We start from the raw sequence: 22,243 nt of genomic DNA on the forward strand, positions 1-22,243 counted from the left end.
AAAAACAGCTAAACAGCTAAACGATCGAACTAAACAGCGATAAGCGAATGTACAATGTAATGCGATGCTTACACGTGTTGGCTTCATTAAACTAAATTAAGAATATTAATATCACAAAAAGTTTCTTTCGGTTATAAGCCTTTGCCAAGTTTCAACATTTCCTTGTTAACTTACTTGCATCCTCGCAAAAGATTGTGCTTCGATCAAGTAATTATAAAGTAGTAAGGCAAAGAACAATTTTCCAAGTAAAGTGCAATTAAAAATTTTTAATCAAAGTGGCTTTCTTATTATTTATCATAACATATATAAAGATGTGCTGTTATAATATTTTACAGATTGATCTGAACAATGTATAAATACACACTGGATAGAAATACAGCCACTGGATGCCTTGTGCACAGTATTTCTTCCAACTTCACGGACCGTCGAGTTTTAGTCTGTGATAACAATCAACTGAAAACATTGCCGGTACACTAGCCTTTAAAGGGACTCTGTCACGGGGATTTTTCTGCTTTTCGGTACATGAAATGCACCCAGTACATCAATATGAAGATATAAAGTAAATTTTTGTTAAAGGAAGAATGGAACCATTATTATTATTTAGCTGTTTTTCCACGCCACAAGGGCAGAACTTGAAAAAATCAGCCTGACTTTTTCAAGTTGAGATCTTAATGTCCTGATGGCATCAAAAAAAATATCAATAGTTTTTAGCTTCGGTACACTGGCATACTAATTTTTCACAAAACTGAAGCACTATTCGTAGGTTTACACATATCCTTAGGCTGTTGAATTTTAAAGTGACGCTCGTGACAGTGGCCCATTAAGGTGTTTTTCGTAAAGTCATCTCCAAACTTCGTTTTTTCAGATACAGTAAAAACCCGCGTATAAGAACCTAACATTTAAGAACCTGTTAGGCTAAAATTTCATTTTTAAGCACCCTTCATATAAGAACCATTTTAGGCTAAAATTCTAAAACAGGTTCTTATTTTCAAAAAAGAAAAAATAATCTTCTCAAAAATATAGAATTAAAAAATCTTCTCAAAAAAATTTAATGGGGAATTATAGTGAAGGTTACAGTACAGGTTTGATTTTAACAGAATCAGATTAAAATAGTATAGTATTTTGCTTACCGAAGCCTCCAAGAATATTGTTATTGGACATTAAAGACCAGATCATTTAAAAATTCTACTTTATTTCTTGGACAAAAGTTAAGAACCTAATTAAGAACCTAGTTAGCCTAATTTTACACTAAATACCATTTATATAAGAACCTGTTTAGGCTAACTTGAAAAAACCTAGGTTCTTGTACGCGGGTTTTTTTCAGTTACTGCTTGTAAAGTATCCCCACCCTCCACCACCCCAAAAACACCCTTGAAAAAAGTTCCACAAGTTACAGCCCACCCCAAGATTATTGCATTGCATTGTTTGCAAAAATGACTTGTGCATTGTCATGTGCAGGCTCTTTAATCTTCAGGGCCTGCCACATACAAACTCTCTTTAAATTACTGAATCCTTTAAGCCCTGATGTCAACATATAGGTTCTTCTTACTGGTCTCCGTACATTTCTCATTGTTCTAGTTGGGAGAATTTGATGATGTATTAACTCCCTTAAAGCCATAATGATGTCAATATACAAGTTCTCTTTACCGGACTTCATACATTTCTTATAGTACTTGTTGTGAGAATTTGTCCTCATGTCAGCATAAAGAATCTCCGTACTGGTTTATATTCATTTCTTGAGCCCTGGTAAACAAACAAATTCTCCCTACTGGACGTCTCTATACAATTCTTACAGTACTTAGTACTAAATGGGAGAAATTTATGATGTATCTTTATCATATCATGTAGTGCTGATCAATAGCGCTATTCTTATAACCCGCATGCCTGTATACAATTGGCCAAGTATTCTTACTGAATGAGTATTGGACACACCTTCCCACGGAAAGTTTACAAATACTAGCATAACCCACTTCTTAACGAATTACACACAAACAGTTTCATCTTAGTGTGATCAGTCTATTGCACAGTTTACAAGAAATGTAACAAGAAATAAGAGAAAGTAGACCTTTTGAGCCGGTGATTCAGGCAAAGAAACTTAACAAATGCCGTTAAGTAACAGTGAGGTAAGTGATAAATGTCGATGATAATAGTGAGTAAGTAAAAAGAACGACCATCCGCCTTTTAACCATCCGTTTTGATAATGGTGATCTTAATGTATTTAATGCCAACTCTCTCTATTGGTTGACTTTTATAAACCTCCAGAGTGAGACCCTGACTGACCAGCAGTTGTTTTGTGAACTTGGCGGTCTTGATGAATCCTCCGCCATGTGCTGCAAAACACGAGCCCCATTGCTTATCCAGCTTGATGGTGAAGACAAACTGATCAGGGTAGAAGCTTGCAATTGCACTTGGAACAATAGTGAACCTATCAAAATACTTTATGGTACTCAGAGTTGCCCCAGACTGCGCTTCCACCCCATAATAAGGCGCCCATTCACGATAGTTTTTCTTGTCTGGCACTTCGAATCCGATGAAGTTGGTTCCGTCCGATACACCATATCTGATGTCGCTATCAGCGTTAGGCAAATGCTGACCAATGTTGACGTCATTAGCGACTGTTATTTCAACGGTCAGCGGAGTTCCATCTGCCAAGACACCAGCGGCCACCAAGGGGACTTTTACAAGGGCCGCGTCACTTATCGAGCCTGCGTTGAATGTCATCTGGTTAGTGGTTGTGTTGCGATTACTATCGATGTAAGACGCATGTGCCTCGAGCCACAAAGGCGTCATGTAAAACTCTTTAAATATCACCTGTCAATAATAAATAAAAGTTGTTCTCGCGACTATGGTCATGCCCAGTTTCCTCTATGAGACGCTGACTCGTCTCCAGTCGTATTCATATAGCATGCGGCAAAGGGAGAAACACGCGCGCGAGGTGGGGGAGCAGGGGACGATAGGAAGGAAGAAGGGAAAAAGCGCTCCCTTTGGTACCCATCTCTCCCTCCGCTGTATCTTTGCCGCGTGCTGTATGAAGACGACTGGGGACGAGTCAGTATGAGACGTGCTCCAGGGCATCATGATAGTAGTATTCGACAGATAAGCAACATTCCAACTACCACAACTCCCTGCAGGCGCGTGTCATAGAGAAAACTAGGCACTAAGGTATCTTACGATGCGTTAACATCAGTTAAAGTAATTAAACCTGGCAGTTACCTAATTAGAAAAAAAAATCTTCTACAATTATTGTTACTGAGAGTGAACTGAAAGCTTTAGTGTTTACCCTCCGCTCCACCCCCACAACTCCACTTTTGCAGGTAAGTTGGCAAATTTTGTCACTGAAGTGTAGCCTGCTGGGTAAACAGACGGGTCGCAGATCCACTACCGATCGACCTGAATAGTAGGGATTCGAAATGCCGTCCATCTTACTTAGCATACCGTATACTCCTGGTTTCCTTCCCTTCTTTGGTGACTCCCGTCTCTTCGTGGGTTTTTTTTTTATTTTTTAATTTCAAAATACTGCTTTAGCTAAATAAAGTTCTTTTTTTCTCTCGCTAACCGCCCTTTCCTATCCACTTTCCTTACTTTCCCCTCTTTCCACTAATTAATCTTCTAATACAACCTCGTTTCCAGGGTCTCTCTCTCCCCGCCAGACCCCGGGAACGAAGTTGCTACCTAGCTACGTTTTTAGCTTACTGATTGTGACCAGAGTGGGTAAAAAATATAACTGACACAGACCTTGACAGGGTAATCACTGTAGAGGTGGTCCTTTTTCAGCACATAATCCCAGGGGTGCGTGTGTCGATCAGCATCGTTTAGCTCACAAAGCAAGTCACCAAAATGAAAATTGATGCTTTTACAGCGCTGGTCCTTAGAGCATTGGATGTAGCACATGCCAATATTCTTCACATTTTCCGATGAAATCACGTGATCTTTGAGATAACGTCCCAATACAGTGTAAGTGGATTTGCATTGCTGGGCTGAATCGACGGCAACGAGAGAGGTCATCAAAAGTGGTAGCCACATTATTTCTGAAATGTATAAAACAGTTTTAGGAAGGTCAAATTTGTTCATTCTTTCCTTTGAAGATGGCCACCATAGTAATCTTTACATAAAATAATTTTAAGGATGTGCTTCAAGTCTATCCTAGTTTCGACTTCAAATTCCGTGATGTACCAATGGGCTTTCGGCGGTGTGCAAGTTAGCTAAATTTAGCGCTTTCGCTTGAGCGGTAAAACTGGGGTTACTGTAACGGCCAAAAACAATCAAATAACAGCAGCTTTCACAAAATAATTTAGTGCTTTAGAAAGAGCAAGAAATGTGTTATAATTTTCTTAAAGTACATTGATGGATGAAATCGCGTTCAAAATTGCCAAAAATGCCAAAATTTCTGCTAGTTTCGACAGCGGCTGGCCACCCAAATGGCGTTTTTCGAACTTTTTTAGATTTTTTAAAAAAAAAATAAAGCGCTCCTGAACCTTTGAATTGTATTTTCGAAAATGACTTACTATAGAGGTTATTTGGGCAAAATATGAAGAAATTCGAGATTTCACAACTGACGCCGGTTCTCGATATTTACAGAAATTCTGGAAATTGACTCTTACATCAGTGTATATACTACATGATGCGTCCAGACGATATTTCAACGTAACATTCGATGGCGCAACTCGTTGCAGGTTTTTGAAGGTGATTCCAATAGGTGCAAGACTGTTGTTCGATTGTGTTAGAGTGGTTTTCGGCGTTGTGTTAAAAATCTTTCCGTAACGTACGTGCTAAGTTTCGTCCCAGCGGCAATGTTTCTTCGAAACTTGTATTGTAAAAATGGGTTAAATGTCGTCTCGTGTAAACAGTAGAACGAAAACTAATACCAGATATTCCTTGATATCAGTCTATTTTTCTTACCAGCTATAGTGGTAAGCCAGCTGTCTCTTTCACGCGTTCGGTGCAATGGTGATTCTTCAAGGTCTTACTAGAAATTTAACCATGTTATTAAATAATAATAATAATAATATAATAATAATATTAAATATATTTTTATAGCGCCTATCCAGGCCTGCTCTAGGCGCTTTACAAATGTTTAAAAAAATATATATATATATAATAAAATCAATAAAAATTTTGTTAAAATTAGCTGAATAAATCTTAAAATTAAAAATTTGCATTAAAAGTAAAAATCGCTAAGAGTAATAAGTTTTAAAAAGAAACGTTTTGAGTTTTGATTTAAAAGAACTTAAATTGTCACACGAGCGGATAAAAACAGGCAAACTGTTCCAAAGTTCAGGCGAGGAAACAGAAAAAGCTCGAGACCCATACGATTTGAGGTGGAATTTGACAGGGTTGAGACGTGAAGAGTGTGATGATCGGAGGGTTCTTGAGGTTGGTAGTACGTTAGCAAATCTTGAATGTAGATAGGAGATTGTTGATGGAGAGCTTTGAAGGTAAGTAGCAGAATCTTGAATTTAATGCGTTCAGAAACAGGAAGCCAGTTTAGTTCTTTCAGTTTTGGAGTGATGTGGTCGTATTTTCGGGAACAAGTGATAAGTCGAGCAGCGGCGTTCTGAACAGACTGGAGCTTTTTTAAAGCGTACTTCGGCACATTATACAAGAGAGAGTTGCAGTGGTCGAGTTTGGACGATACAAAAGCATGGACCAAGATCTCGGTTGTTTTCGTGGATAAGTATTTCCTTATACGGGAGATGTTGCGAAGATGATAAGAGGCAGATTTACAAATAGAACTGATATGTGGAAGCATAGTCATGGTTCTGTCAAATATCACACCGATGTTTCTGGCAAATTGAGATGGCTGAATTATATCTTGATCAAAACGGATTGGAGGTAGAGACTGCTGCGGATTGTGCTTCGAGTAAAGGTAGAGAAGTTCAGTTTTGTCCTTATTCAGTTTTAGCTTGTTAATAGACATCCACTTGTCAAGATCAGACAAACATTCCTCGATTTTTCCGATTGTATTGGTTAATTCGACATCGTTGTTTGTTGAAAAAGAGATATATAGCTGAGTATCGTCAGCGTAGAAGTGAAATTGCATTTCGTGATGTCGTAAAATGTCAGCCAGTGGTGCAGTATAAAGTAAGTACAGGATAGGCCCTAAGACCGAGCCCTGGGGGACTCCACATTTGAGCTCATGAGACTGCGATTTAGTTCCATCGATTAAGGTAAATTGTGTACGGTTGGTAAGATATGAACGAAACCATTCAAGAGCAGCGCCACAGATTGAAAACTTGGAGTTCAATCTTCCTAGTAGAATGTCGTGATCGACAGTGTCAAAAGCAGCAGATAGATCCAGTAGCAGGAGTATAACACAGTGACGATCGTCAATGTCACGCAAAATATCATTGTGTACACGTACAAGAGCAGTTTCACAGCTATGAAGTCGCTTATAGGCTGATTGTAGCGGTTCATTAAGTTGGTTGGTTTCCAGGTAGTCCTGAAGACGTACTGCAACAACTTTTTCGATCATTTTTGAAATGACCTTGAGATTTGAGATAGGCCTATAATTACTGAGAATTTCGTGATCCAGTGATGGTTTCTTGAGTAGTGGCAATAAGACGGCAGTTTTTAGAGAAATAGGCACATATCCAGATTCCAGGGACAAGTTTACAATCCTACATAGTGTTGGTAGAAGCATGTCAAAGTTTTCTTTTAACAAAACAGCAGGCAGAGGGTCCAGGCTACAAGACTTAGACGCAACAGTACGTGCAACCTTCGAAAGTTCAATGATTGAAGTAGGTGAAAAGGCGTTCAGCTGACAGTCAAGTGTCGATTTATCTAAGGTGCAGAAGAGATCAGACGTTACGTTAACTTCGAGTTTACTTCTAATATTGATAATTTTATTTTCGAAGAAAGTAACAAAATTATTGGCTAGTTCTGTAGCCGAGGAACAGGTCGGAAGACACTTCTCGGGCTTCCTGTGGAGAAGGCGGTCGATGGTGCGAAAAAGGGACTTGTTATTGCTTCCAGCCTCGTCGATAAGATTGGAGTAATAATCCATTTTTGATTTGAAGATAGTGTTTTTTACAACAAGGCACTGTTCGACGTAGGATTGGTAATCAGACGCAAGACCGGAACGACGCCAGCACCGTTCACGTTTGCGACAAATGGTTTTCTGCTCCCTGATTTCATTATTATACCAAGAAGCATGAGGTCTTAGGGTGATAGTCCTTGTGCGCAAGGGTGCATGTTTATCCAGAATCGAGGATAAAACAGAATCATACTGATCGCAAAGCTCCGTAATATCTGACGAAGGTGATTTGACCAAAGAAGATGAGTTGATATCTTGGCATAGCTTATGTAGATTGACATTGCAAAGCTTTCGTGACGTAAGGACTTGTTTCAGATTAGGTGGTCTTTCAATAGCCAAGTTACAATGGACAGCAAAGTGATCGGAGATAGCAGGGTCATGGATTGATAATAATAATAATAATAATAATAATAATAATAATAATAATAATAATAATGGGAATTTCCAGTGGGATCTTCCACAAGGTGGCTCTTCTTGATCCCACTGTTTCCAGATCGAATTGGAATTTGGAAGTGTTGGTTTTGTGGAGGGAGGAAAACGGGAGAACCCGGAGAAAAACCCTCGGAGCAAGGACGAGAACCAACAACAAACTCAACCCACATATGGTTCCGGGCCAGAATCGAACCCGGGCCACATTGGTGGGAGGCGAGCGCTCTCACCACTGCGCCATTCCTGCTCACCTGTACTGCTTAAAAAGATACTCAAGGCTAACTTTTAAATTCAAGTCTCTATTTGTTTTCCAATCGCTCTGCAGTGAAATGAAAACAAAACAATTTCTAACTTAGGAGAAAACCGTATAAGATGCCGATGGGGCATCTAGTTTATTGACCAGACATAAACGACCTAAGCTTAACTTAATACAACTTATATACTAAAGCACGGATAACACAAAGTTTAATCAAGTAAAATTCCAAGTGATCAAAAACGGAGATGCCGTCTGATGACAACTCCTAACTGTCAAACTCCTTAAATATTTAAATTGTATCGTCTCCTGTTTCTTCAGTTTGCTGCTCGGAGTAGCAGGGGACGTTAAAGAACCCACACACTATTCGCAAAGAGTAGGGCACGAAGCTCCCAGTGTTGTGGTCTGGCCTTTGTGTGTAGTAAATTACAGTATGTGTACAACGCATCTGAACATATACATATGGAAAATGCGCTATATAAATTCTTGATCATTATTATTATGATTACGTAACCAACATACCAATGAATCTACAGACCAACACACAGCTATCTAACAATAACAACGTGAAAAATTATATTTTTCTGCCGTAGTTTTGGATTTTGTCCAGACTACATTAATTAACATCTGCTGGTAACGCGGCATAGTAGTATAACTAGTTGACTTGGTTCCAATCATGCAGTTCATTCTTAGAACAAGTTAGGATTCAACGTTCAGCAATTAACCTAAACATGATAAAATAAACCTACCAGTTTTCAGCCTCGGCTTCCGAAAAACCATCCTGTTACAGACACATCACTGTTACATCAGAAGGAGATAAAACCAACGTTCGATTGGTGAACAAAACAAATCCGTGTCCACGAGTTTTAGTAAATTAAACAAACTTTCCTCGAAACAGCAGAAAAGTATTTGGAAAAGTTGATTAATCATTTACAGCAAGGCGCCCAAAAGTGTGACCACTTTTAATTTATTAACATTCTTTCGTGCAGATTTAATCCAATCAAAAGCCGTGGATAGCTTGCAGTTGACTTCTGATTGGATTAATTCTGCACGAAAGAATGTGAATAAATTAAAAGTGGTCACACTTTTTGGCGCCTTGCTGTAAAACTTTCTAGAAAATGAATCTACTTGTGTTGCTTACATAAACAGAAATCAATTTCTTTCTCTCCTGCATGCTGAACAATATTTTATTCATGATCTTTTAATTTGTTTCTCATATAACTTCATAGCATGACTGCTAATTAAAATGAGAGTGTTTTGATTAAGAGCCACTGACTCAGTGGAAGTTGTTCTAATCAAACCTAGTGCCAGGCTTTTGTTTCGAGTAGAAAAGAACACAAAAGAAAAAGCAAACATAAAAGGAAACGATAAAAGATACTTAATCAATGTGTTTTCGCGCGTGAAGATGGGAGATGTTTTAAGTAGTAGATAAAATATGAGCGGGAGATCTGTATGGGCGTTTACAATGGCGAGCCGATAGGCGAGCCATTGTAAACGCCCATTCAGATCGGACGCGAATATTTTATTCTACTTGTGAAATGAAAACAATAAATTGAAAGCAAAGTATTGTTATGCGAATCAGTAGAGATCTGTATCAAAAGTTAATGAATACTAATTAGCTGAGCAGGAGTTTGTATCAAAAGTTAATTCTACTGTTTGATTTGTATTGGGGTTTACAGTTATGTACATGTGGTATGAATACTGTGCTAGGATTAGTTTGCTCCCTCATGAATAATTAATGAATTTTACAAACATCTTTAACGTCTTCACTTTGTATTAAATACGTTCTTAAAATCCTAGCTACAAAAAATAGACAGTGGTTTAGGTATTGACAGGGATTAATAAATGAATTCAAGATATTTACACTGTAAAATCAAATCAACTTTTTCCCTTTTCAGTTAACGTTTCCCTTCACTGCGAAGTTAAGTTCAATTGTTGATTTTTTCCCCCTTTGTTTCATTGAAAAAAAAAATCGATCTTCTACCGTCTTCTAGTGTAGACATAGTTGCCGTGGCGACAAAATATTAACTTTCCTATGTTATGTCTTTCGAACATCTCAATTGTATTTTTTTTTTTTACATGTTTAGCTTGCGTAGCTACCATTTTCGTTGCCGCAAAACAAGGTCTAAAGGACCTGCTTAAATTAGCCTGCGAACAGGCTTTCTGGAAAACGCTCTGGAAAACGCTCGGCGCTTCGCACCTCGTCGCCGGCGCTTGGCGCCGTCCGAGCGCTCTCCGAAAATCTCCCGAAAGCCTGTACGCAGGCTATGCTTAAATGGCCGTTCATTTTCATAGCTCCGTCATCCAGACGTTTTTGCATCTGAAATGGAATCGCCAGCTACCCAGGCTCATATACCGATATAAGCCGTAATCGTATTTTTTTATGCGGACTTTAGCCGTAATACTGGAATGCGTCTGATCAAATCGCGGCGAATCACGGTAATAATACAATATAAAGAAAAAATCTATTTTTTTCACGTATTATGCCAAACGCCCTCTAAAGTCACACTGTACATTGCCGAGACAAAAAAAAAAAAAACTCCCACACCTCCAAGAATTTAATTTATTTGCGCAAATCAAAAGAGAATCAGTAATCATAGGATGCTTAAAGATTGATTTTAGTCTAAGATGCATGTTTTATTTCGTTCTTTATAGGCACATTTACAATATAAAGAAGACGTCGACATCTTACATTTTAATAAACAACGTGTTTCTGATTACTGTAACCCAAGCTAAACGTCTCTAAAGAATCGAAGGCGCTTCCAGAAAACCGAATTGCTGGAAGCATGCTAATTTGTTCCAGTGTGCAAAGTTAAAATTGAGTGTAAAATTAAAAGGTCAAATTTATAGTAAGCCGTTCAGAACATTCCCAAAGATCACCATAAGACTTACGAAAAGTGCTGAAGACCACGCGAATGTTGTAAACGTTGTCGACTATTACACAAAAAAAGCCAATGAATGCCCAAGAGTATTTGAACGTCTTTTTATTCTAGTTCAAATTGGAATAAAAAAACACTTGCAAACTTTAACGATTGACTAAGTACAATTGAAAATTACAATGGGATCATGAAAGACCCCAATATACCACAGGCAATAAGCAAAGTGCTTTCAAAATTTGTGAGAGAACTACAAGATTAAATTAACAATGCAAGGAAGTTTTCATTTGTGGTTTCATCTCAAGGTAACATTTTAGTGAAAACCCTGAAAAAATTTAAGATATATCCTTACTCAACTGTAAATATGATTAGGCTTCGATGCAAACGGAGTATATAAGATGATTACATAAGATAATTTAGTAATAAATACAGAACTTCGACCTAAATCCGATAGCAATTCTCGAATGCTTTAAATGGATAAATAATTGCTCGCCTGAAGGAGTGTAGTAAGTAACAATGTATGCACAAAAGTGAAGAAGAAAAACCGGCCAGTCGTCATCACCGATGAAAACTAATTTCTATTCATCCGTTTTCATAATGGTGACCTTAATAAGCTTGATACCAACGCGCTCATTTCTGACCCCTTTGTAAACCTCCAGTGCGAGGCCTTGGCTGATCAACAGTTGCTTACTGTACTCTACGGAATTAGTATAGCCTTTGCCATGCGCAGTGAAGCACGAGCCCCATGGCTGATCCAGCTTGATAGTGAAGACGAACTGATCTTGATAAGGGCTGTCCCTTGGAATAAGTGAAGTCATTTTGTTCAAATATTTAAAGGAAGAAAAGGTTCCTCCAGACATCGCCTGTGACCCGGTACAAGGAGCCCATTTGTTGTAGTTTTCTGGGTCAACCGCTTCAAATCCGATGAAATCTGTTCCGTCAGACAAGCCAAAGTTGGGATCGCTGTCTTCGTTTTGTCCGATGCTGGCGTCAACAGCTACTGTTATTTCAACGGTCAGCGGAGTATTGTCTGCCAAGACACCAGCGGCTACCAAAGGAACTCTTAAAAGACGCTCGAAGTGTGTTGGGCCTGCATTAAATGTCATCTGGTCAGTTGTCGTGGACCGAGCACTATTAATGTGCGATGCATTGGCCTCCAGCCATGATGGCGTCATGACGTATTCTTTAAATGGCACCTGTCAATAACAAATATAGAGGCTCTTAGTAATGCTTCTCTTCCTGGATGAGACGCTACTCATTTGCAAGTAACCCTCCTGTATTTCACCATGTTGCCTTAGCACAAGGTACTGTGCATGAGAGAGTAATTTGTTTTTTTCAAGAGCAAAGCACAGGTACGTTCGCTAGAGATTAAGCCCGAATTTCAATCCGGAGTCCGGTGTTCGGTCCGGTGCCCACTTAGGCATATTATCAAATTGTCTCATCGGTCCAAGAGAGTGTCTTATGCATAAAAGTTAAAGGGACTATGTCACGGATTTTACCAGATTTTGAATGACAGCCAAAATTTATATATATTTGTGTCGCAGGAAACCTAGAAATAATAGTCCATTTTTTATTAAAAACTGCTATATTAGAGCACTGAAACTGGTAACGAAAATGTTTGGCTCAGATGGAAACGGATTGCAACTTGAAAAAGTCAGGCTTACGTTTTCAAGTTGTCTCCGCGCGTCATCAAACAATCGATATTTATAGCCGAAGTTTGATTTCTATCCGGAAATTAAGGTTATATCTTCCTATAGATGTTCAAAAATAATGTTTTTTATGGGTTTAGTTGCCTTCCACTAACTTCAGAACAGTTTAGACCAAAAATCTGCGCAATCCCCGTGACATCGCTCCTTAAATGTGTCAGAAAAAAATGTCTGATTCCACTACTAGACACTCATTGAAAATGACATTGCGAGGCAGGTTATTATAAAAGTTTTGTGTTCCTCGGCGCAATGTACATTTAGTGCAGTTATGAAATTAGTGAATAACGGACACAAACCTTGACAGGGTAATCACTGTAGATGTGGTCCTTTTTCAGCACATAATCCCAGGGGTGCGTGTATCGATCAGCATCGTTCAGCTCACACAGCAAGTTTCCAATGAGGAAATTGATGCTTTTACAGCGCTGATCTTTGGAGCAACGGACGTAGCACATACCAATATTCTTCACATTTTCCGATGATATCACGTGATTTTTGAGAAAACGTCCCAATACAGAGTAGGTGGATTTGCCTTTTTGGCATTGTTTGGTTGAATGGACCACAACGAGCGACGACATCAGCAGTGGCAGCCAAAACATTTCTGAAACAAGTAGAAAAAGTCGTTGTGAGTCCGGCTGTGAAACTTTGATAGGAAATTTGGTGGGAAGGCGGCTCGAGTGTCAACTACCGTAAAATTCCGGTTATAAGCCCTCCCGCTTATAAGCCCCCCCCCCCCCGGTTATAGGCCCATCTATCTGGAAGCAAAAAAATACATCCGGTTATAAGCCCTTCCAGATATAAGCCCCCCTCTGCCGGATGACAGCATTGAACAGAGCTAAATGTTGCTTTATTATGCGTTTTTAACGTAGAAACGTATTTCGATCAACACTCCCGTGGCTCGTTCCGAAACGTTTTTTTATTCCGCTTATAAGCCCTCCCGGATATAAGCCCCTCCGCTTTTAAGCCCACCCAAAACCCCTTACGAAGTTGTAACCGGAATTTTACGGTATGTCATACTGACGAGAAGCCAAAGACAGTGGGAACTGGTGTCATGTCAGGATCCACTGAAGAAGTTCGGCTACAACACGTACAGCTGCCATTTTTAATAAAACAAAACCTTTTTTACCTTCGTTTACTTGATACTGAGCAGAAAACAGTTTCACCGAGCATAATAAAACTAAAAAATAACAGATGAAAGTAGCTAGCTAAGTTTGCTTTAACTTCTTAATGTTTTTGCAGAACTGACATAATTTTTATAAACTACAACAAGATGATCGTTATCAGCAACAATCATTATTGAAACCTACGACTGCCATAAAATAAAATGCTCTGACTTTTCCCTGACTTTGAATAGCATATTCGAAAACTTCATCAGTGAGTGACCAATTTCTTGACTCTTCTTCGACCTTGAAAACTGTTTTTTTTTCTTTTTCTTTTTCCAGACTTGTGACAATACCGTACAATTTATCCCAAGCCTGCATCAGCACCGCAGGGCCCGATGAAATGAAAACTAAAGTACAGAATTCCTTTTTACCTACCTGATTGGAGTCTTCACTATCCAGAGGTCACTGAGAGGTATTAAGTTGAGTAACTAAGGTGCTAACACGCTGCCTAATACTTTGCACACTTCTACAACTTTTACAATGAGTTAAATTGGGCCAAAAGAGTATTGAAAAAACGATTAAATATTAAAACTACCTATAGAGGAAAAATCGTCTTCATGGGTTTTGTTTATGTTGTATATTGTTTTGTTTTTGTTAACAGAAGTTTCGAGAATAGGTAATAAAGCTCTTCCATTTATATGAAAGCAAGATTTAATAAAAGCTTCAGTGATCGGAGTAGTTAATTTAACTCGGTGAAACGTTAACAAAGCAGTTACCGGCTAATTGTGAAACACAATGCCAAATTTTTAATTTGTTTCGAGAAGAAAAGAACACAGTGTGTCATTGAAGTTGTAAAGGTTGGTGATCAAATATTTTTTGCTTAAACCAACCCACCTTAAAAATCTTTATATCATCACCATCATAAAAATCTTTCAGTGAAGAATGCGTTTTTACAATCTATAGTGATGTTTTCATAGCCTGGGAACAGGCTCCCCACTCCCTAGTGGTGTATAGAAAAAAAGAAACCCGCTAGCGGAGCGAGCCTAGCTCGGCTTTCCGAGCTCGCCCAGCTGGCGGGATAAGGAATGGTTTCTGTGGTTTTCAGTCCTTGAAAAGGGTATCCTTTTCGCCCCTTTTGCATTATGATCGCGGTGTGAAACTATGGGGCTGGTTTCCTTTAAGCCGTATAATGAGGGGGAGGGGGGGGGGGGTTGAATAGGTTCGTGGATCGACGGATTTTGCCTTCAATAGCTCACGCGCGGATTGTGGATTTTTGTGATACACTGAGCGGATTCGCGGATTTCGAAAATACAGCGGATCGCGGATTAGCTGAGAATTTTGGCCCGGATTCCGAACATTTCATGTCAAGAAGTTCGGATCGTGGATACTAAACGAAGCGCGGGTCACTTTGGTTGGTCTTTGTTGACGAAATTGTCGCAAAAACAAGCAATGAAACATAACTAGCTTCTTAAAAAATTGGCATATGAAGACAACTTCTATAATGGGCTCCTGCTTCTACTGTCAGTTGCAGTGAAACAATACCGCACAATTTGAACACAGTTTTCAAATAATGTGGATTCGGATTTGAACGAAAAAAGTGGCGGATTGACGGATTCGGCCAAAAAATGGCACGGATCGGTGGATTATATTAGCGTACCCCTATTCACCCGCTCCCTTTAGAGGGGTTTTCACTTGAGTGTCGAAAGTTAATTGCGTTTGCTTTGGTTTCGCATTGCTACGCTTAGTGATTGGTTTAAAATTCTCGCGCCACTTTCTCAGCCAATCAGAAGTAAAACCAAAACCAATCGTGACTCGCGCGCGCACGATTTCCCGCGCTTCGTGCCGGTTACATGTATTTGCTTTGAGTTTTGATTGGTTCACTGAATTGTCTGTGTTTTTTTTGATTGGCCAGAGTAATTACTTTGGTTCTGGTTTTACGACACTCAATTGAAAACTACTCTATTATTATTATTGTTTTTCAATAATAGGCTCAGCAGTTACTGAGCGGAGTGGTGAAACAGATGTAAAAGATGATTTGTTTCACATATTTAGTTGCCCTGCGTAGCTGGCAGTTTCGTTGGTGCAACACAAGGCCCCTTGCAGCTTCGCTGCTCGTTTTCCCCTCGTTTTCCACCAATGAAAACCGCCAGGTACCCAGACCCATATACATGTATGTTTACGAACGCGGGTAAAATAACCGTTCTCATATTTCTTTTTGCGGACTCCCGACGTAATGCCTGAATGCGTTTGATCAAATCGCGATGAATCACGGTACCGTAATAAACAAAAAATATGATTTTTTACGTAAAAGAGTCTGTTTGAGTGATGCCAAACGTGTAATGAAGTAGGAAATAATTTAATCTATCTATAGTGCATGTAAAGTGCTGACAAAAGCAGCGCCCCAACCTCTTACTGAATAAGTTTATTTGTGCGAATCAGAAACTCTTCATTTCGTGGCTTAGTCAAGCAGGTTTGCATCTTTTATTTATTTACAAGCAAATTTACATCATAAACTTAAAATAACGTTTACGCGCCGTTACATTGAATAAAAAACGTACTTTTTACTGTAACTCAAGCTTTAGTTAATGCTGCCAAAGAATCGAAGACAGCTTTCACATGTACTTTCAGGAAACCGGTTTGCTTGAAGTATACTAATTTATTCTAAGGTGCAAAATTAAAATTGAGTGCAAAAAAGTTCAGATTTATAAGTCGTTCAGAGCCCGTCCGAAAATCACCAGAAAACTTACCGAAACAATGCAATTGACCACGTAAGGGCTCTAAACGTTGTCAATGATTACAGAAAAATTTTTTCGAATATTACCCAAGGATTTTTGAAAGCCTTCCTTTCTAGTTCAAATTGGAATAAGACAGCACTTGTAAACTTATTATAGAACACAATGTACCCTGGGTCCTGGGATATTTCGGCATTATATTTTATACTCACTATCACGTGATCATTTATATTTTCAGACTTATATGATTGACTGAATAAAATTGATAATTACAATGCGATCATGCAAAACCCAATACACCACAGTGCTTTCAAATTTGCAAGAGAACTAGAAGCTAGTTTACAAGTAAGAAATCATTTGTGGTTTCATCTTTCTAGCAACTTTTCATTGCAAGTCTGTTGCAAACTTTGATGAGAACAAATATATGGTGCGACACAAGTTTGAACTATATAACTACTAAACTTAAAACGGAGCACAATATGACTATACAAGATAATTTAGTAATAACGACAAAACGTTAAGCTCTTTCTGACAGCTGAATTCTCGAGTGCTATAAATAGATGAATTCTCGAATGCTATTAATAGATAAAAAATTGTTCGCCGGAAGGAGTTTTGTTGGTAACTACGTATTGTGTACAAAAATGAAGAAGAAAAATTGACAAGTTGTCATCATCATCGATTAAAACTGTTGTCTATTCATCCGTTTTCATAATAGTGACCTTAATGAACTTGATGCCGAGTCGTTCTTCTTTTGTGCCTTTGTAAACCTCCAGTGCGAGGCCTTGGCTGACCATCAGTTGCTTGCTGTACTCTACGGAATTAGTATAGCCTCCCCCATGCGCAGTAAAGCACGAGCCCCATGGCTGATCCAGCTGGAAGGTAAAGCCAAACTGATCTGGAAAGTGGCTGTCCTTTGGAATAAGCGCAGTATGTGCGTTTATATATTCACGGGAAGCAATGGCTTCTCCAGAGGTCGCCTCCGATCCAGTACAAGGAGCCCATCTGAAATAGTTAGCTTGGTCAACCGTTTCGAATCCAATAAAATTAGTTCCGTCAGACAAGCCATAATTGGGATCGCTGTTACTCTCTTGTCCGATGCTGGCGTCAACAGCTACCGTTATCTCAACGGTCAGCGGAGTATTGTCTGCCAAGACACCAGCGGCCACCAAAGGAACTTTTAAAAGACGCTCGAATTTTATTGAGCCTGCATTGAACGTCATCTGGTCAGTTGTCATGGACCGAGCACTACTTATGTCTGCTGCATTCGTCTCCAGCCATGATGGCGTCATGACGTATTCTCTAAATGGTACCTGTAAATGACAAATAAATAGAGGATAGTAAATAATAAAGATGGTAAATTTCAAGCTCGGTGATAAATAGTGAAGAATTTATTCAACATGACTCGAGCGTGGGACAAAGAAAAAATCTGAGTCCCCGACGGGAATCGAACCCATGGCCTCCCAGATACCGGTTGGGCGTTCTAACCAACTGAGCTACGAGAGACTCGTTGTGAGCTTAGGCCATTTGCTAGGTTGATATGTGACACGCGTCCTGCATACTGCTAGGATCAGCAATGTCGAAATCATCAAATGTGTAGTAAATAATAAAGATGGTAAATTTCAAGCTCGGTGATAAATAGTGAAGAGAGGACAATACATGGTTGCGCGGAAATACGAAATTTAACTTCGAGTGTTTAAATCGATATCTCACGGACTAATCACGAGGTTTTTGACGATTTTCCGAAGATTTCCGACCCTTTTTTGAAGGTTTCCGAAGATTTTTAATATGTTGTCCGAAGGTCGTACGAATGTTTCCAAACATTTTCCGAATTTTTCCGAAAAGTTGAGAAGATTTCCGAAGATTGCCGAGGAAGATCCGAAGGTGTTTCGACTCAATATCGATAAACTTTGACATGGCAAACTCGTCAGCAAACGTGTCGAAATCGATATCTTCACATGTGAACGATATCATATTTTTTACAGTGTAAAGATATGATTTTTCACAGCGAGAGAAATCCTAGTAATTCACTCTAGTTTATTAAAGAGACTCCTAGTAATACTTCTCTTCCTGGATAAGACATAAGTCATTTGCAAGTTCTCCTTCAGTATTTTTCCATGTTGCATCTTACTGTGCGTGTGACGGTAAATTATCTTTCTCAAGAACAAAGCTCGGGCCGGGGTAGTTCGCTTGGGATTCATCCCGAATTTTTGATCAATGTGTCAGAAAAAATGTCTGAACTATATTTTTTCGCAACTCCCACTATCATACACTCTTAAAAAAATGACGAGGCAGTTTATTAAACATGTTGTGTTCCTTGGCGCAATGTGTAATTGGGACAGGAAAATAGTGAAAACACAGACACAAACCTTGACAGGGTAATCAATGTAGGAATGGTCCTTTTTCAGCACATAATCCCAGGGGTGCGTGTGTCGATCAGCATCGTTCAGCTCACAAGGCAAGTCTCCAATGAGGAAATTGATGCTCTTACAGCGCTGATCCATAGAGCATTGCATGTAGCACATACCAATATTCTTCACATTTTCTGATGAAATCACGTGACCTTTGAGATAACGTCCCCATATAGTGACGGTGGATTTGTCTTTTTGGCATTGTTTGGTTGAATGGACCACGACGAGCGACGACATAACCAGTGGCAGCCAAAACATTTCTGAAATAAGTAAAAAAAATCGTTGTGAGGGTTGGCCGTGAAATTACTTTGATGGGTAACCCAGCTCGAGTGTAAACTATATCATACTGACGAAAGGCTGAATACAGTCGTCGGAACAGGTGTCATGTGTGTACCGAAGAAGTCCGGGTACAAACGCAGCTGCCACTTTCCTTGACTCTTCACTGAGCAGAAAACAGTTTTCACCGACTATAATACAACTAAGGACGATCATGTGAAAGAAGCTGGCCAAGCTTGCTTAAACTTCTAATTCTTTTGCAGAATACAAATTTTATTAGCTACAAAAAGACGACCGTTATCAACAACACCCGTTATTAAACCCAGCTCAAACCTTTAAATAAAATGCTCTGACTTGGAAACTTCCTGTCCAAATGTTAAATTGCTTGACTGTTTCGACCTTGAAAACTGTTTTTCCTGACTTTTCCAGATATCTGTGGCATTACTGTTACAAGTCACCCCAGTGATGCATCAGCACCGTAAAAACTACGAAAACTAAGGTACAGTGTTTTCTTTATTCATTTATCTTTTAACAATCGTGAGCGCGGTCAAATGAGCTGCGAGTAAGCGAAAATTGAGAACCAAAATCTCCCTGTCAAACGAGAGGTAACCCTTGCAGTGGAATTGACCTTAATGAAAAAATAAAGAAGTCTAAATTTAAAGTGAGCGCACCGGGGGAGAGGCACGGTCAATTTAAGATCGGTGAGTGCTGCAAATATTTATAAACCTAGATCCTATTCAAGGATAGAAAATCGAAAAAAGGATGCCATTCATAAGGACAAGCACAACGACAAAAAGGGTAAAAAAAATATCGTTTTTATTAAATCGCTCTGCTGGTAGTTCAGAATATATCTTTTTCAATTAGCTGGACGTTTACGTACTGTAATTTTACCTATATCTGAGGATCACACCAGTATCACAATGCCAAAAGGAACGAAAAGGATACACTCCCCTTGTTAATCATTACGGAGAACCTCAAAAACCATATCTTATCCTGCGCACATACCTATATAGCCCACATATTGGAGCCACCCCCCCCCCCCCCCCCCCCCTCCGCCCTCAAAGGATAGCGAAGGAGAGTCGATTATAGTACATGGAAATAACCAGTCAAACGGGCCTGGCGAGAGTTTAATATTTTTCTTCTAGTTCCGTCAACTTTTGTTCCCGTTTGGTTGATTATCCGAGACAAGCACTAATTTGTTAAGTCCTAAACAGGACTTAGACAGCTTCATTCTCAATTTTAGCTCGGCAATCAATTGTAACTTTATAAGAAACGTTGAAATATACATTGTAAACAAATTTCACAGCTGCTTTATTTGCCTTCTCAAAAATTTAAACCAAAGTGCAACATCTTTTTATTTTTAGTTGTCGAATTTTCCAAATACTTTTCATATTTGGTACGCCAGAATACGCTTTCTGAAATTCTAGTGTGAGGGTTGCACTTAAGATGTTGCATGTATTTGTGTCAGACCGAAATAAGATAAGAACTTAAGAAAATTTATTTTTGTTCAGTGTATAGTTTAGTTTAGCTCCTTTTATCTAAACTGCAATCTGTCCGACCACTACAAGTTGAAGTTAAAAGCCTGCAGACGACTCACAAATTTACCTTAGTGAAATTAAATGATCCTACCTGATTTTAAAAGTCTTGACAAGTAAAAAACTGTCCATTGATTAAAAGATGAGTAAAAGGTGTTAATGCGCTGCCCAATACTCTGCACTCTTACAATTATAAAATAAATTGAGGCAAAAAGGAGTTAAAAATGTTGAAAAAGGCGATTAAATATTAAAGCAACCTATAGAGAGAAAATCTACCACATATATTGTGTTTATGTCGTATATTGTTTTGTTTTCGCAAACAGAAGTTTTCAGCGTACATAAATGTTCTTTCAGCTTCCTGAAACCGTGTTTGAACAAAAGCGTACGTGATAAATTCTAAAGCTCTTGCCGGCTAATTGTGAAATAATATTTCACATTTTTAATTTGTTTCGACCACTGCCAAGAACGCAGCATGTCAATAAAGATATAATTGAAGGTGGGTGATCAAAGATTTTTTTATTTTAACTAACCCGCCTTATAAATTCATTTATCAAAACTGCATCATTCAATGAAGATGGCAGGGATCGATGTCAGGGTTGGAAACTAAAATTTTGGAGCACCCGCTATCTGGGCGAGTGACCTTCAATTTGCGCTCGCCCAGATTAATTTTCACTCGCCCAGTCTCCTTTATAAAAGAAAGGAAAATTTAGCCCCCTCCCCCCTACAAATAATAAAATATATAACCAAAATTTTTAATCACGTTCGATACTCATCGTGTCACAGTGGTGGTCGATCGCAATACAGACTGCAATCTATTTCTTCAATGAAAATTCGCCATAAATAGACCTTAATCCACAATTAAACCATGAGCACACTTCAAAAGTTGAAACCCATTTTTTAATTTGATACGTCTTCCTAAATTCCCGTAGTTTGCAAGCAAAGTGTCCAAATTGTACAGAAAAAGAGGCGGGAAAAACTGGAAATAGCGATCTTGCTGCGTTTCGCGGCTCGATGGGCGAGGTAGTTTATTTATGACCAGAGGTATTACTTTGTACAAGTACATCCATCATGTAACAATCACCAAACGGAAACCGTTTTTGCCTGTTTACGAACTCTCGAACGCAGCTACGTTAGAGGTTTCAAAATGTTGGTAAGCTATCAGCCTGTGGACTGTGTAGATTACTTTGAAATGAGAAGTAAAAGTTGCGCTTACTTTGAAAAAATATATTCTGGATATGAAAATCATACCCGCCAAACCGGGCGAGTGATCCGTAATTTGTACTCGCCCGACAGTTTTCACACTCGCCTGGGCGAGTGGGCGAGCGCTAATTTCCAACCCTGGATGTGTTATTACATTCTACAATACATCTGGTCATGTTTTTCATAGCCTGGGAACAGGCTTTCCAGTGGGGCACAGAGAACCCCACTTTCCCCCCTAAGCTCGAGACGAGCTCGGCTTTTTGTTTGATTGTTTTTTCGGCTCACCCCGCTCGGGGAATAATTAACATACAGTCGAACCTCTAAATACGGACACCTCTCTAATACGGACATCTCCCTACTACGAACAATTTACGATGTCCCGACGAAATTCTTACATATTTTCTTTGAAAAAAAAAACCTCTATAATACGGGCCCTCTCTAATGCGGACAACGGACGCTAAATCTCGGCCCGCGTTGAAATATACATTGTTAACAAATTTCACAGCTGCTTCATTTGCCTTCTCAAAAATTTAAACCAAAGTGCAACATCTTTTCATTTTTAGTTGTCGCATTTTCCAAATACTTTTCATGTTTGGTACGCCAGAATACGCTTTCTGAAATTCTAACGTGAGGGTTACACTTACAGTGATGTATTTGTGTCAGACCGAAATAAGATAAGAACTTTTAAAATCAAG

At 39.0% G+C, this 22,243-nt stretch overlaps 3 protein-coding genes across 3 annotated transcripts; all 3 read right to left on the bottom strand.

The window, feature by feature from the left end:
- Positions 1-1,678: 1,678 nt before the first annotated feature.
- Positions 1,679-8,577, bottom strand: LOC144663977 (uncharacterized). The gene is made up of 3 exons (XM_078525073.1): positions 8,465-8,577; positions 3,736-4,028; positions 1,679-2,811 (listed from the first exon to the last, which is right to left on the bottom strand). Exons 1-3 carry the CDS (start codon positions 8,493-8,495, stop codon positions 2,182-2,184), a joined length of 954 nt encoding a protein of 317 aa, XP_078381199.1. The 5' UTR covers positions 8,496-8,577; the 3' UTR covers positions 1,679-2,181.
- Positions 8,578-10,920: 2,343 nt separating this feature from the next.
- On the bottom strand, positions 10,921-13,937 carry LOC144663996 (uncharacterized). Its single transcript, XM_078525092.1, has 3 exons — positions 13,833-13,937; positions 12,594-12,895; positions 10,921-11,787 (listed from the first exon to the last, which is right to left on the bottom strand). Exons 2-3 carry the CDS (start codon positions 12,891-12,893, stop codon positions 11,170-11,172), a joined length of 918 nt encoding a protein of 305 aa, XP_078381218.1. The 5' UTR covers positions 12,894-12,895; positions 13,833-13,937; the 3' UTR covers positions 10,921-11,169.
- A 1,902-nt stretch (positions 13,938-15,839) lies between these two features.
- LOC144663674 (uncharacterized) lies at positions 15,840-20,515 on the bottom strand. The gene is made up of 3 exons (XM_078524690.1): positions 20,443-20,515; positions 18,496-18,797; positions 15,840-17,439 (listed from the first exon to the last, which is right to left on the bottom strand). The coding sequence occupies exons 2-3, from the start codon at positions 18,793-18,795 to the stop codon at positions 16,822-16,824; spliced, it is 918 nt and encodes a 305-aa protein (XP_078380816.1). The 5' UTR covers positions 18,796-18,797; positions 20,443-20,515; the 3' UTR covers positions 15,840-16,821.
- Positions 20,516-22,243: the final 1,728 nt, after the last annotated feature.

Source organism: Oculina patagonica, chromosome 8, assembly GCF_052425735.1.
Source record: "Oculina patagonica isolate OP01 chromosome 8, crgOcupat, whole genome shotgun sequence".
NCBI lineage: Eukaryota > Metazoa > Cnidaria > Anthozoa > Scleractinia > Oculinidae > Oculina > Oculina patagonica.

Excerpts from the sequence above, each read along its gene's own strand:
- LOC144663977 (XM_078525073.1), bottom strand. The coding sequence starts at position 8,495 with ATGGTTTTTCGGAAGCCGAGGCTGAAAACTG. Across the intron at positions 4,029-8,464 it reads GAAGCCGAGGCTGAAAACTG|AAATAATGTGGCTACCACTT; the intron begins GTAGGTTTATTT and ends TATACATTTCAG. Across the intron at positions 2,812-3,735 it reads ACAGTGATTACCCTGTCAAG|GTGATATTTAAAGAGTTTTA; the intron begins GTCTGTGTCAGT and ends TATTATTGACAG.
- LOC144663996 (XM_078525092.1), bottom strand. The coding sequence starts at position 12,893 with ATGTTTTGGCTGCCACTGCTGATGTCGTCGCTCGTTGTGGTCCATTCA. Across the intron at positions 11,788-12,593 it reads ACAGTGATTACCCTGTCAAG|GTGCCATTTAAAGAATACGT; the intron begins GTTTGTGTCCGT and ends TGTTATTGACAG.
- LOC144663674 (XM_078524690.1), bottom strand. The coding sequence starts at position 18,795 with ATGTTTTGGCTGCCACTGGTTATGTCGTCGCTCGTCGTGGTCCATTCA. Across the intron at positions 17,440-18,495 it reads ACATTGATTACCCTGTCAAG|GTACCATTTAGAGAATACGT; the intron begins GTTTGTGTCTGT and ends TGTCATTTACAG.